Consider the following 15279-nt stretch of genomic DNA (forward strand, 5'->3'; position numbering starts at 1 on the left):
GAACCGCATCAAGGAAATGCAATACTATGACCTTAGTTTGGATCCTGAAAAGATGCTATGAAGGCACCTAGGACAACGGGTGGACCTTGAAATGCTGACAGTGTGAGGTAACACGATTGTACAGGGGAACGTTATGTGCCAGGTAGAGCAGGCCAGGCCCAGAACCTCAGAGCACGAGGCAGAATGACGGCGTCTGACTGTGGGCTGCACATTTCATCTATGTGACTGGGTTGTCCATTAGCATATTAGCCTTTTACATTAGGACAAAGGACTGTGATGCTCTTTGCTTCCACTCAGTCAGGTTCTAAATCTGAAAATTAATCATAATATGTATATATAAAAAGACGGAACGATAAGGCAAATAGGCCAGATACATTAAAAACTGTTCAATCTAGACAAAAGACATACAGAAACCCTTTGCATTATTATTTTTAACTTCAAAATTGTTTTTTTAAGCCAGGTGGTGATAGCGCACACCTTTAATGTCAGTGCTCAGGAGGTAGAGGCAGGGGAATCTCTTGAGTTTGAGGCTAGCCTTGTCTACAGAGCAAGTTCCACCACGGCTACACAGAGAAACCCTGTCTCAGAAAAAAACAAAACAACAACAACAACAAATTGTTTTTTAATAGAGATCAAAAACTACAAGTAATTACTTAATAGAGGAAATCATACCAATTAAAGATTTCAGCTAAGCAACTTAAAGTGGTCTTTTGGGAACTGGAACTTTGGTAATGCCACCTTACAATACACTATGCAATGTTCCCCAACGCAACACAGCCACTCTGAGAAAGCCAACTGTGGGAGCTGTAACAGCACAGACTAGTCACCGCATGAGAACTCACATGGGAAGCGAGGACCTCCTCCCTCTATTTGTCTTCTTTGCAATGACGGGTGTTCCAAAATGCTCTGGGTTTGTTAAAGGAAGCTGGTCAAGGGTCTGCAGAAGAGACAAGCAAATCCAGTTCACACTTCACTTCCCCATCAGGCTCCGCAGTTCAAATTAACTCTACCACCCTACCTCACTCTCCGCAAAATGTCTCTCCCCTTTCAGGCAAAGTGAGGTACGCCTCAGAGTTCTCTCATCACCATCATCAAACACTGCAAGAAGCAAAAGATGTCTGAGAATTTGTGCACATTAATTAAAAAAAAAAATCAAATGTAAACAATGGTATTACTATTTCACAGCTTGTGGTGGTTTGAACAGCAATGGCTCCCACAGACTCATGTTTGAATGCTTGGCCCATAGGGAGTGGCGCTATTAGGAGGTGTGGCTTTATTAGAGTTAAGTGTGTCACTGTGGGGGTGGGGCTTTGGGGTCTTAGGTGGTCAAGCTACCCACAGTATGACACAGGCTCCTCCTGGCTGCCTTCAGAGCAAGATGAGAACTCTTGGCTCCTCCAGCACCAAGTCTGACTGCACAGCTCCCCGCCATGATGACGATGAACTAAACCTCTAAACTATAAGCCAATCCCAATTAAATGTTTGCCTTTAGAAGACTTGCTGTGGTCATGGTCTTTTCATAGCAATAAAGCCCTAAGACAGTGCTTAATACTCATTCATTACTTCTTGGTTATTTCCACACCCTTCTAGAATGACTACACCACTGTTGTTGTTTTGTAGATGTCAAACAGCTGCCCCTGGAAGTCAAGTGCTTACTTAAGTAGCCCCACTTGTTTTCCAGTGTCCAGTGACCTAGTCAAAGCACAAATGTAAGATCGCCTGGATTCTAGACTGCATAAAATCTGGTGTCCAAAACCCAAGTGTTATGTATTCCTTTGCACAGTTACTGAAGAAGCACCTCTACTTTCCCTAAAGGTCTCATTTCTTCTTTTTTTTCTTTTTCAGGTTTCTTGAAATGAGGTTTCTCTACTTAGCCCTGGCTGTCCTGGAACTTACTATGTAGACTAGGCTGTCCTTGAACTCACAGAGACCCTATCTGCTCTTGCTCTGTGTCTGATTTTTGATAATGATGATAGATTATGTTAATTCTGCTTATTTGCTCAATTCCTTACACTAGAAGCAATGGCTGGCCAATTCTAAAATTTCCATAATGGAAGGGTTTTTTTTTACTTTTACCAGAAAAGGACACCAGTAATTAATAATGAAAAAAAATAAACCTTTTGTTATTTATTCATTGTGTGTGAGTGTATGTGTACCATAGCATGCATGTGGAGGTCAGAGGGCAAACATGAGTGAGTCAGCTCTTTCCTTTTCATGTATGGGTCCCCAAAAATCAAGCTTAGATTGTCAGGCCTGGCAGCAAGCACCTTTAGCTGCAGAGTAGCTGTGATGTGGTGCAATGCATGGAATCTCAGCATGCACTGGCTGTGGGCTGGGCAGGGAAAGCATAACTCCAGGCCAGTCCAAGCTACACAGCAAGACTCTTAATCAACAACCACACCTTAAAAAACAGCATCATAAACACCTAGAAACTTCTTGAAAGTTTCTATATCCATGACACTAAAAATAGTCAGTAAGTATGGATACATTTCAAGAAATCCAACCAAGTAAGGAATTTAATAACCTATCCCTAATTTTCAAAAACCTATCTATATTATTTGATGATTTTAAATGTTAAGTTTTTCAAAATGTATTGATTCTACCACCTATCACTTATAGTTTATTAAAAAGTAAATGCCCTCAGATGACACTTAAATTGTCCAGAACTATGCAAAAAATTGCAAATATAAAATCCTTAGATAGTAAATGCACAGTATTTATACATTTTACAAACAACCATATTCACAGGAAAGCATATATACGCTACCATGGTTACCATTAGTGATGGTGTACCCCATCACCCCAGCAAAGGGGAGGCTGAGGAAGGAGCCTCAGCAACATGATGCTGTCTCAAAAGTAAATCAAACCTCCAAACAAAAGAAAAAAAAATGGCTCAGGGGGTAAAAGGCACTTGCTGAGAAAGCCTGACAACCTGACTGTGCCCCAGACCGCTCAGTAAGTGATGTAACTAACCAGTCCATCTAATCTGTTCTAAGGAGGGGCACAGGGTATGTGGTCTCAAGCCTGGAATCCTGGTCCTGCTCTTGCAGGATGTATAAAACATTCAGGATGCTGAGACACAAGGATAACGAGGAGATTCAGGGCAGCCTGGGCTACACAGTGAAATTCTCATATCACACATGCACGCACACACACACACACACACACACAAACACACCTCAAAAACCACCATTTAAAAAAGAATGCTAGTTTTCATACTACATAGAACAAACTGACCTAACATCTTTGAAGTAAAATCCTGACTTTTATCCAAGTGGTGGAGCATACCTTTGGTCCCAGCAATTAGGAGGCACAAACTGGTGGATCTGGGTTAGGAACCAGCATGGCTTATATAGTGAGTCCCAGGACAGCTAAAGCTATGTAGAGAAACTTTGTATTGAAAAACCATAACAAACAAATTAATTAATTAATAAAATCCTGACTTCTTTTCTTCTTCTTTTGGGTGTGTGACACAGGGTCTCTCTATACAGCTCTGGCTGTGCTGGAACTTGCTATGTAGACTAAGGGGACCTCAAGCTCTTAGACACCCACCTGCCTCTGCCTCCCAAGTAGGAGAATTAAAGAGCAAACATCACTACGCCTGGCCTTTTTTTTTTTTAGACATTTTTATTTTTCACCTATATATTTATGTTATTACACATATATACAATAAACTGCCTATAGCAAGACACAATCAGGAATTATATAAATGTTACATTCTTAGTTTTTTGGATTTTTTTAATGGATGTTGCTACCAAGTATTGTGCCTTCAAGTCATACACTTTTAACAAATAAGGCTTAAGAAATGTATATAGAAAGCAATCTATGTGTTCAATATTTACCTACTTCAATCAGCTCTTCTTCTGAGATGAAATATATTTATCTAGTTTAAATTATGCATGCAAGGGACAACTTAAGAAAATGAGAAGCGCCTGACACATGTTCACAGGCAAGCAGCCACGCTGGGTCCTGTCTGTGACACAGAACTGAGTGGGGCCGCCTGCAAACGCAATGATAAGACAATGTCTGCAAACAGCATGATGGCCTAGGGCTGTGATCCCAGAGCTCAGGAGGCTGAGGCAGGGGAATCATGAGTTCCAGGCCAGCACAGGCCATATAGTGACCGTGAGAAGGAAGGGAGAAGAGAGAAGGGACAAGGGACAACAAAACCCCCACAGTATCTATTATTACTGATCTATGCGTTATTGCACAAAATAGCTGTGTCAAAATTACAATACGCAGCCTACCCACAAGGCTGAGCAGCAGAAGGCTTCCGTAGCACAAGAGCCCGAGCTGGAGCTCCAGTGTGTGAGGGGGAAGAGTGGAAGATGTCTGCAGCAGTATCAAGCCCAGCAATGAACGAACCACTTTCTGGAACTCACAGCGATCCGCCTGCCTCTGCCTCCTGAGTGATGAACCACTTTGTTTAAAAATAAATAATAAATAAATCAAATCCAGCCAGGCATGGTGGCACACGCCTGTAATCCCAGCACTGGGGAGGCAGAGGCAGGAGAATCTCTGTGAGTTGGAGGCCAGCCTGGTCTAAAAAGAGAGTCAGGACAGCCAGAGATACACAGAGAAACCCTGTCTCAAACAAACAAACAAACAAACAAATTCCAATCCTTGCCCTCACAAACCAAACTTAACTCTTTATGTATTTGTGTTGACATACAAGATACTTCAAAGAATAACATCCAACCAGGCATGGTGATGAAAATCTTTAATCCCAGCACTCAGGAGGCAGAGGCACGTGGATCTGTGTGAGGTTGAAGCCAGCCTGGTCTACTTAGAAGTTCCAGGACAGCCAGCATGACATGGTGAAGCCCTTTCTCAAAACACACATACACACCCACGCATGTAAACACACACGCACACATGTAAGCACACATGCACGCATCCTCCAGTTTTCCTTAGTGCCTCTAATGACAATGGACACACATTTGAATGAAGTATGAGGAAAAAAAGTAAAACTATAATACCAATATGGGAGCTGAGGGATGCCCAAAGATCACTGCTGCTCTTCCAGTGGACCCAGGGCTGGCTGCAAGCACCCACATGGTGGCTCCCAACTCTAGGCCCAGGGCATACATCCCCTTCTGACTACTGTGGGCACCAGGCATGTTCACAGTGCACATACACACATGGAGACAAGACACTCATACATAAAAAATAAATAAACCTAAAACAACTAGGGCCAATTGGCATTATCAAATTTATATAATAAAATATTCCCCATAGTGTTTCACCATTTATCAGTGGAAAATCTAGAATGTCCTAATGAGGAAATTTAACAATGTTCTCCTTAATTCTTGTTTGATAAATAGCCACTTTGAAATAAAGTTGTACTTCTCATTTTGTTTCAATATTCATTATTATGAGTTGAAAATACTGTTAAAAAACCAAAGGGATTTCTTAGTCTTAATTTTTTAAAACTTTTATTTTATGTATGTAGGTGATTTGTCTCTATGTATATTTCTGTGCACTGCAGTTATGCCTGGTGACCAGGAAAGCCAGGAAGGCATCAGGTCTCCTGGGACTGGACTTACAAACAGTTGTGAACTACCATGTGGGTACTGGGACTCGAACCCCTGGTCCTCTGGAAGAGTAGCCAGTGCTTTTAACACTGAGGAATCTCTCCAACCCCAAAAAAGGATTTTCTGAAAGGGACAGTGGTACAAACAGCTACCATGTCATCTTACACAGGAACCTTCTAGTAAACATAGAGAAAAAGGTTAATATGCTAACTCAGCACTCACGAGGCAGAGGCAGGCTGAGCTTCATGAGAAAAACACCAGTCTGGTCTACATAGAAAGTTCTAGGCCAGCTAGGCTTACATAATGAGACCCTGTTGTAAAAGAGATTTTAATGCGAGCTATACAATTGTATATACCTGAATACCTTTTACACTTGTCAGGAAATACTCCTGAAAGCCATGGAGACCAAAACAGCCCCATCATCAAGGCTGTGCAGCAGCTCCAGGCATCAGTGACATCCAAGTCAGGCGAGGAAAGCTGAGGCAGAAACTGCCCTGACCTCCAGGCCAGCCTGGGCTGCACACCAAGAATGTCTCAAACAACAACAAATGAGACAAGCTGCCCTTTTTAAATTGCTTCTAAGTACAGCATATCAAGTGAAAACAACTCAGAAAAATTTAATCATTTTTGAAACACTTGATAGTTGTGAAGAACATCATTTATATAGATAATTCATTGAACATTTAGCACAGCCCCAAATTATTAAATCTGATATTATATAGAAATAAATACAAAAGCTTATTACAGAAAAAAATGGCAAAGCTAAGACTCAAGCAACACTAATCATTCTAAGTAGACAAAACAATGTAAACACAAGTATATACACCCAAATCCCAATCTTCTAAGCGTCAAGGAAAGAGACAATCAACAGGAATATAATATAGTATGCTAGTAAGTATAGAAGATCTGTCTACCTGTTATCCAAAACTGACTGATACCATAGGACGATAAAATGTCTAAAGTATGCCATCTGTCCAAAGGTATGGTAACTGACTATCATCTACTGAACTCCAACCACACCCTAGTCCACAACACAGCATGTGCACGGCAGAAATCACAGGCTTCTTTTTATAGATAAACTTAGAATCAGAAAGCTCAGTAATGACCTACAATTTAGTTAAAAGACAAAAACACAGTTAGTAGGTATGAGGAATAAGTATAAAATGAATGCGCACCGCCCTAGGTGGCGAGCCTATTATACACTAGGCTATTGCTCCGAGGCTTGTTACAAGGAAGAGGAAGTAAAAATTCAAAAGAATGAAATTATCCGTTATATATGTATGTACATAGCAGTTATGTTGGAACAAAATATTTCATATAATTAGGTAAAAACTTCATATATACATATTTTAGGCATAACCAATTGTCCTTTAAAAATCATTTACTCTGCTGGGCGGTGGTGGTGCACACCTTTAATCCCAGCATTCAGGAAGCAGAGGCAGGAGGATATCTTGAGTGTGAGGCCAGCGTAGTCTACAGAGTAAATTTCAGAACAACCAGGGCTACACAGAGAAACCCTGTCTCAACAAACCAAAACAAAACAAACCATTTATTTTTACATACTTAGCTGACAAATCAAATATAATGCATGGTATACAACATGATGCTTGAAGTGAAGAGTTTAAGCTAACATGCTAGCACATGTAATACCTCACATTTTTGGGGGGTGAGACACTTAAAGTCTATCTCAGCGCACAGTTATTAGCTGGCCAACAGCTCGTTAATTCATCCCCCTCCTCACTCCTTTAGTTTTATTCTTGCCTTGAGGGCTAGGATACAGGAATCTCACCACATTGCCTTCAGCTTAGTCCTCCAAACCGAAACCTGGATCATTTGACCAACAAACCCCCAATCCCCCAGCCCCGCCCGTCCCTGGCTCCCTGCACTCTGCTCTCTGTGAGTGTAACGTTTTCATAGTCTACACACAAATGAGACAGTGTAGTTCGATTTTCTGTGTTGTTTGTTGCTGTTACCACGATATCCCCAGGTTCGTCTGTGCAGCTGCAAGTGGAGGAATTTCCAGTTTTATTAAGACTGCGCAGTACGCCATGGCGACAGACCACATTTTATCCAGTCACCCCCTGAGTATGCTTAGGTTAACTCCATCCCACCACTCAGGAAAAAAAAAAGGTCAGGTTGAGCATGGAACTACAAAGAGTACTCTGAGGCACTGGTTTCATATTTCTTCAGATATAAATCCAGAAATGGGCCTGCTGGATGCATGGAAGGGCTGTCTGTTTTGTAATCAAGTGCCACGGGAAGCACATGACTATAATCGCAAGCACTCAGAGGCTGAGGCAGAACTGTGAGTGTGAGCCAACCTGGGCTACCTAGAGAGACCCTGTCTGAAAAGCAAACGTTAAGATTTTAGTTTTATGAAGAATCTCCATACTGTTCTCCACAGAGGTTTCACTACTGCACAGTGTTACCAGCAGCAAGCAAAGGTTCCGTTTGCTCCACATTCTTGTCCGTCCATCTTGTCTTTGCAGCGATAACTACTTAACAAGTTGCGGGTGATACCTCATGATGGCTTTCATTTTCTTAATGACCAACCAGTAGTCATATATCAATTAACAGTGGGAATGTCCTGAGAGAGGCATGGTTAGGTGATTTCATCACAACCCTAGATGGTACAGCTTACCACACACCTAGGTGATACTGTATGTGTCAATGTCCTTAGGACACAAGACAAGCATACCACTGTACTAAAAATGTATATCCCAATAACATAATCATTAAGTATCTGTAAATCTAAACATTTAACCAAAGAACAGAAACAGCAAACACATGGTACGAAGGATAAAATGGGAGACTGGAGAGAATGGCTTCGTGTTTAAGAGCACTGGCTACTCTTCCAAAGCACCCACACGGGCTCAGTCACCTGTAACTCCAATCCAGAGGACCTGACACGCCTTTCTGCCTCCTGGTACATCAGCCACACGTGGTACACATCTGGTCCCACTGGCTGGTGTTCAGGGACAGTAACATGCAGTGGTGTCATCTCCCTTTAATACAGTTCCTCTTGTTGTACTGACTCTCAACCATATAATTATTTTGCTGCTACTTCATCCCTGTAATTTTGCTACTGTTGGGGACTGTAGTGTAAATATCTGTGTACTCCAATGGTCTCTGGGGACCGTGACCCACAGGTTGAGAACTGCTGGTTTAGCGCACGGCTGCATCTGCTGTGTTTCTACCTTTGAGAAATGTCTACTGAGCTGGAGTCCTTAGCTTCCCTTCACAGTAATGCGCTCTAGGTCAGCTGGAGGCACTTCAGCTTCTGGCAGAGAGCTGAGAGCTGGCGGCACAACAGCAGGCGGCTTGCAAGTTCAGGTTTAAGTCATGCTGCTGTCTTTCATATGTGAGGTGAGATAAAGGCCTGGTTCCACTCTTCACAGAACATCTAGTTTTCTCAAAACATCTATTGAAGACACTGTTCATGCTAATAGCACTTTTTCCAAATATGAATACCCCACAAATACATGGGCTTTGTTAGCTCTGTTCTGTTGACTTGATGGGTCTGTACTCACATCAGACACACTATCTCGATTTCTGTAATTTAGTACATGAGGTAGGGAGTGAAGGGCAAGCGAGGTTGCTCAGAGGTTTAAAGCAACTATCACTAAGCTGACATGAGTGGGATACTGGGATTCATATAGTAGAAAAGAACCGAATCCCAAAACATATCCTTTGACCCTTTGACTTCCATATGTGCACTGTGACATATCCATGGCTATACAGCTGTCTTTCTCCCCCTCACCTCTCCAAAGAAACAAACTAAAATTAGTAGCGTATCTTGAAGCATGCCCTCCAGAATTGCTTTAAATTTGTCATCTAAAATATTCTGAACTCTTAGGCTGATAAAAACTTTCAGCATAGCAGCGAGACATTAAAATCAACACAAAGAAATCATTAGCTTTTCAATAAAACAATAATGAACTTGCTGAGAAAAAGACCTGGAAAAATCTGATTAAAACAGCATGCAACACCAAGGAACAGACCTAACCAAGGCGGTGGAAGATCTCCACAACAAAAGCTTTAGAACTCTGAAGAAAGAGGCTGAAGATAACCAGAAGACAAGAGCCCTCACACTCAAGGACTGGCAGAGTCTGTAAACATACCTACACTGTTGAGAGTAACTACAGATTCGACACAATCCCCATCAAAATTAAAGTAACATTCCTTGCAAACCCATAGAAAAGAGCTCTGAAGTTGATATGGAAGCAGGAAAGACCTCAAATACCCAAAGCAATCTTGAGTAAAAAAGAATAATGCTGGAGGTATCACAGTCCACGGCCCCAAACTGTCCCACAGAGCCAAAGTGACAAAACACAGCACGCCAGCAGAGGCAGACGAGAGGGGTAGCACAGAGGACCCAGAATAAAGGTAGATCCTCAGGTCTCACTGTACACAAAAACCAACTCAATATAAGCCTGAGATATTGGAAACTGCTAGAAGAAGACATAGACAGAACACTTCAAGACGCAGGCCCGGGATTCCAGCAGCACAGCAATAATCCCAAGAACTATTAAGATGGTCTACAAAAAATTAAGCTTCCACACAGCCAAGGAAACAATCACTACAGTGAAGAAAGCCTAGAAATGAAAGAAGATCTTTGCCAACTTTATGCCAGTCAGGGGACTAGAATATATATCTAGAATATATAAAGAACTGCAAAAATTAAAATAAACAAACAAACAAACAAAAAACTCAATGATCCACTCAATAAATGAGCCTATGAACTGAGTAGAATGTTCTGGGGAAAAAAAAACTACCAACTGCCAAGAAATATTTGGAAAAGAATTCAATATCCTTAGTCATGAGAGAAATGTGAATTAAAACTGCTTTGAGATTCCATTTCACCCCAGTCAGAAACTCTCATCAAAAACATATTCTGGCAAATGCACAGGGCAAGAAGAACCTTTAGACACTGGGAGCATAAGGAAGAGACAGCAAAGTGGTCCAGCCACCAGGGAAGTCAGTGTGAAGGTTACTCAACAAACTGAGACAAGAGCTACCAAATAATCCAGCTGTATCATTCTTGGACTTTAAGCCAGCATACCAGACAGATACTTGACACATCCATCTTCACTGCTAGAGGAAATCAGACACCCTAGATGTACAAAAATGTGGTACACAGACAACAGAAGTTCATGCAATCATAAAGAAAAACGAAATCATGACATTTACAGGTAAATGGATGGAATTGGAAGTCATTATATTAAGGGAAATAAGCCAAACTTGGAAAAACAAATACTGTGTTTTTTCTCTTATATATGAAACCTAGATTCCAAGTGCATGTGTGTGTGTGTGTGTGTGTGTGTGTGTGTGTGTGTGTGTGTGTGTGTGTGTGTGAACTAAAAGAAATCATGAGAGAGGAAAAAGCGGCTTGGGGAAGGCAGAAAGAAGGTAATAGACTCTGAATGAAAACCATCTGAGGGAAGAAGGATATCATGCTCCAGCTCCCCAAGTAAGAGGGTTATAGGCGTGAGCCGTCATGTCAGTGAGAAATATTTCTAACGACACCCATGAAAGAAGCAAACAAAACTCCAAGATTGCTGCTGCTAAGGATATTGAGGCCCAACGATTGTGAAGTTGAGGACAGCCTGGCCTACACAGTGAGACTCTGGTTTTAAAACAAAACAAAACAAAACACCCAATGAGCTTGGGCTACATACAGTTCAATATTAGAAAGCAGTATGTAATTAGAGCAAAAATCTCTTTCCTATAGAGTACCCTAGCAGAGAGGTGATATTGGGGCTCAAACCAAAGGCCTTGATAAGCACCTGCTCTACCACTGAGCCACATCCATCCCCAGAATCTCATCATATTCAGCTGTGACAAGAGAAAAATTACCTCTATCACACGAAGGATTTCCTATCACTGACTGTGATGGCAACTCCCCACCCTAACTAACTGCTCCTGACCCCTATGTGGGCCAGACCAGCAAGGTGAGGTCCTCTTCTGTTTCACCTTCAGTAGTTCTTAAGTAACGTCAGGTATCTTTGGAGGCCAACAAAGATCAAAGACCACTAATACTTTCTATCATTTTCTAGCCTACTAAATACTTAGAAATTTAAATGAAGAGAACTTCAAAATAGTAAAACCCAATAGGTAAGTACTCTCTCAAACACTCTCTCTCTCTCTCTCTCTCTCTCTCTCTCTCTCTCTCTCTCTCTCTCTCACACACACACACACACACACACACACACACACACACTTTGCTATCTTTTTAAACTGTAATTACGCTATACTCACTACCCTCTGGCCAGCCTTACATGGTCTACATCTTTGGAAGGCCTTACTTACAGTAGGGTGGTATCTGAGCACTTAAGAAAATAGTGACTTCCTTTTCTTTCTTTTTTTTGGGGGGTGGTGGCAGTGGTTCGAGATAGAGTTTTGCTGTGTAAAAGCCTTGGCTGTCCTGGACTCCCTTTGTAGACCAGACTGGCCTTGAACTCACAGAGATCCACTTGCCTCTGCCTCCCGAGTGCTGAGATTTTAGGCGTGCACCACCACACCCAGCTGTGAATAGTCAGTGATTTTTAAAACCTTAAACACTTGCAAAACAATCTCATTTATGCATATAAGTGCAAAACTCATTATTTTATTTTTGTTGCTTTTACAGTATAGCAGTCAAAGCCATGGCCTTGCAGACAAGCAGTCTCTCAGTGGATTGTAAGAGTAGTCCTCCTAATGATTTTTAGTTTTTCTACCTAATAAGTGCATCTGTTTATATGGCCTGCTTTTCTTCCTTCCTTTCTTTCCTTTTACTTCTTAAAGATATATTTTATTCTTTTTAATTATGGGAAGTTATGTGCATGTAAATGCAGACTTCCATGGAGACCAGAGGCACTGAATCCCAGGGCAGCTAAGTTACAGGCGTTGTGAGCTGGCCACCAGGGGTGATGGAAACTGAACTCGGGTCCTTTGGAAGAGCAGCATGTCATCCCTCTAGCCCTGCAGTGTTAGCATGCGCACACGTGACACAGCACATGTGGAGAAGTGAGAGTAGTTTGAAGGGTTAATTCTTGTCTTCCAATACGTAAGCACTGCCAATTGTCCCAGCTCAGATGTCAGGCTTGCATGGCCCACTGCTGCCCACTGAGCCACCTCATTGGCCCAGGTCGGTTGTTTTCTATACATGAACAACGTGCAGCAGAATCATCCAGTATGTTACTAAGAAGAAAGCATCCATTGTCATCCCTAGACCCACTGAATTCAGTTCGGGGTCTTCATTTTGTATTTTTTTTTAAGATAAAAACAAGTTGATTCCTACATATACTTAGATATGCTCGCTGTCTCAGTCACATGCCAGTTAGGCATGAAGTGGTCTGAGTATAAGAATTACACACTTTCTTCTGTAATTATCCAGCACAGAGAGCACTAAAAATAATGCTCAATAGCAACTACTCTCCGGAAATGACAAAATGCTATTCATGCATAGGGCAGACTCATAATTCAATGATTATTCTGGAATGCAGAAAAAGAAAGTGTGAAGATGTGCAGGTTGCTTCTGCAGGGCATGGGTGGCGCTCAACACAGGTTCTGGGTGCAACCCTGAGACGGGGCCCACAGAGAGCTTGTCAGTACGTGAATATGGATCGTATGGTACCACATAACTCCATAACTACCAACCTTTACCCTTTCCCAGGACTTTGCCTAATACAGCAAAATTCTATCAGCTTCATCCTCAGAGTTATTAATAACTATAGTTTTTAAGCCTTTAAAAACTGTCACTAGCAACCTAGCTCAATGAGAAATGTAGAGTTGAGAATAACAGCACCACATGAGCCAAAAAAGTTTAAAAAAAATTTTAAGCACCTGGAAAGAATAAATTAAACTAGCCAGGCGGTGGTGGTGCACACCTTTAATCCTAGCACTTGGGAAAAAAAGGCAGGTGGATCTCTTGAGTTCAGGCCTAGCCTGGTCTGGTCTACAGAGTGATTTCCTGGACTATACTGAGAAACACTGTCTCAAAAAAATGAAAACAAAACAAAATCACCACCAACAACAAAACAAACAAACAAACAAACAAAAAACAACTAAGGGGCAGGAGAGATGGCTTGGCAGCTAAGAGCATGAGGACCTGGGTTTGATTCCTAGCACCCACGTGGCAGCTCACAATTGTTTGTAACCCAGATCCAGGAAATCTGACACCTTCACAAAGACATACATGCAGGCAAAACACCAATGCATGTAAAATAAAAATTTTAAGTTAGAAAAAAAAAAGCTAAAATAAATGTTAAAAATGAAAAGTAAACCTAACTAAACAGGGAAACCATACTACTGTAGCTGTATTCCTTAGACCAAGATGGACGTGTAAGAACAAGCAAGGCTAATGGACGGCCAGGGTAAACGTCTTGGATGCAGTCCACAGAAGTGCAGTCGCCCAGTCCTGAGAGGAGGTTTGCAAATGTCACTCCTGCCGTCCTCCTCAGGATATACAGCCCCAGGGCTTCCATGCAACTTTCAAGTTTTAATTTACATGTATTGTGACACTAGTTGCTTCCCACTAAAAGATCTTAGTTTTGTTTTACAGGGTTTCAGGTACAACACATAGACTTCAAATTGAGCATCTAGCCAAGGACTGTCTTCAACTACAGGAATAAACCAGCATACTCACGGGGTCTTGATTGTCCTGCTATGTAGCCCTGCCTGGCCTGGAACCCACTACCTAGACCAGGCTGGCCTGGAACTCCTAAACATCTGCCTGCTTCTGCCTCTGCATACTGGGAATAAAGGTACTCACCACCATTCCTGACTCACATTTTTTTTTAAAGCCAGCACAAATTTGTACATTAAATCTACGACGGCAGCACTTGGTCCATCTTTATATTCTGCGGTAACGCATACATTATCCTTGTGCAACAAGTGGCAGCAACACCTGTGCACTCTTAAGTGCAATTACAGAAATAGCATTATGATACCGTCTTATGAAGAGAAAAAAAAACTACTTTCTTGAAGACAAAACGTCCAAGTAAGCTACAACAGAAGTCCTCTTAGGCCAAAGATTAAAACGGCCAAAGTAATCTAAATGACACCTGCACCCAGCTCAACATCAGTACGGTTTTAGCTAGCTGTAGCCAGTAAATTCATGGGTGTTTCCTGCCAACATGTACCTCAGTGTATTTATAAAGTAGAGGTATACACGCCTCCAGTCAAAGCTATGTGTAAAGTTACTACTTACCCACAGTATACCAACTAGCATCTGTCAGCTTGCTGATAATAGCTTCCTGGAAGGATCCATCAGATGTCCTTGTTTCAACAATAGCTCCGACCTAAAACATAAAACCCAAATTTTCTTACAAGATTTAAACACAGACCAAACCATCCCCACCAACTTTAGGATCTGAGTAAGAAACATTCGATAAACACATAAGCTACAATGAGGCAGAATTATTTGTTACGATGTTCGTATCTTCATCATGTAATTTGAGCCCCAGAGTTCTTTGGCATAAGTAAGGGAGTTGTTAGTTGTATTTACAAATTGAAAAGATAATTTGCAGAGTCCGGATTCAAATCCTGACTAAAAAACTCACTTCAGAGCTTGTTCACCACGTTGTAGTAGCACCAATGGGCTCAAATATAACAAATGTCAAACCATAAAACAACAAAAATAGGTTGTTTTCTTTCACCAAAATACTGAGTATGGAATTCAGCACTTGTATTTAAGGGACCTTTCAGATGAAGGTTTAGCTGGAGAGGAAGGGACCAGCTAACTTTGGTTCAGCTTCCAGACCTC

General features: G+C 41.6%; 1 protein-coding gene across 1 annotated transcript in view; it reads right to left on the reverse strand.

Annotated features, from left to right (window-relative positions):
• The window catches only part of ARID4A (AT-rich interaction domain 4A), a 75967-nt gene that overhangs the window by 52651 nt on the left and 8037 nt on the right, over positions 1-15279 (reverse strand). Inside the window, exons 5-7 of the mRNA XM_084792333.1 lie at positions 14725-14815; positions 1019-1098; positions 843-937 (exon numbers count right to left, since the gene is read on the reverse strand). Coding sequence (XP_084648459.1) covers positions 843-937; positions 1019-1098; positions 14725-14815 — 266 coding nt within the window. The remainder of the gene's footprint in view (positions 1-842; positions 938-1018; positions 1099-14724; positions 14816-15279) is intronic.

This window comes from Acomys minous, assembly GCF_964271855.1.
Source record: "Acomys minous genome assembly, chromosome: 8".
NCBI lineage: Eukaryota > Metazoa > Chordata > Mammalia > Rodentia > Muridae > Acomys > Acomys minous.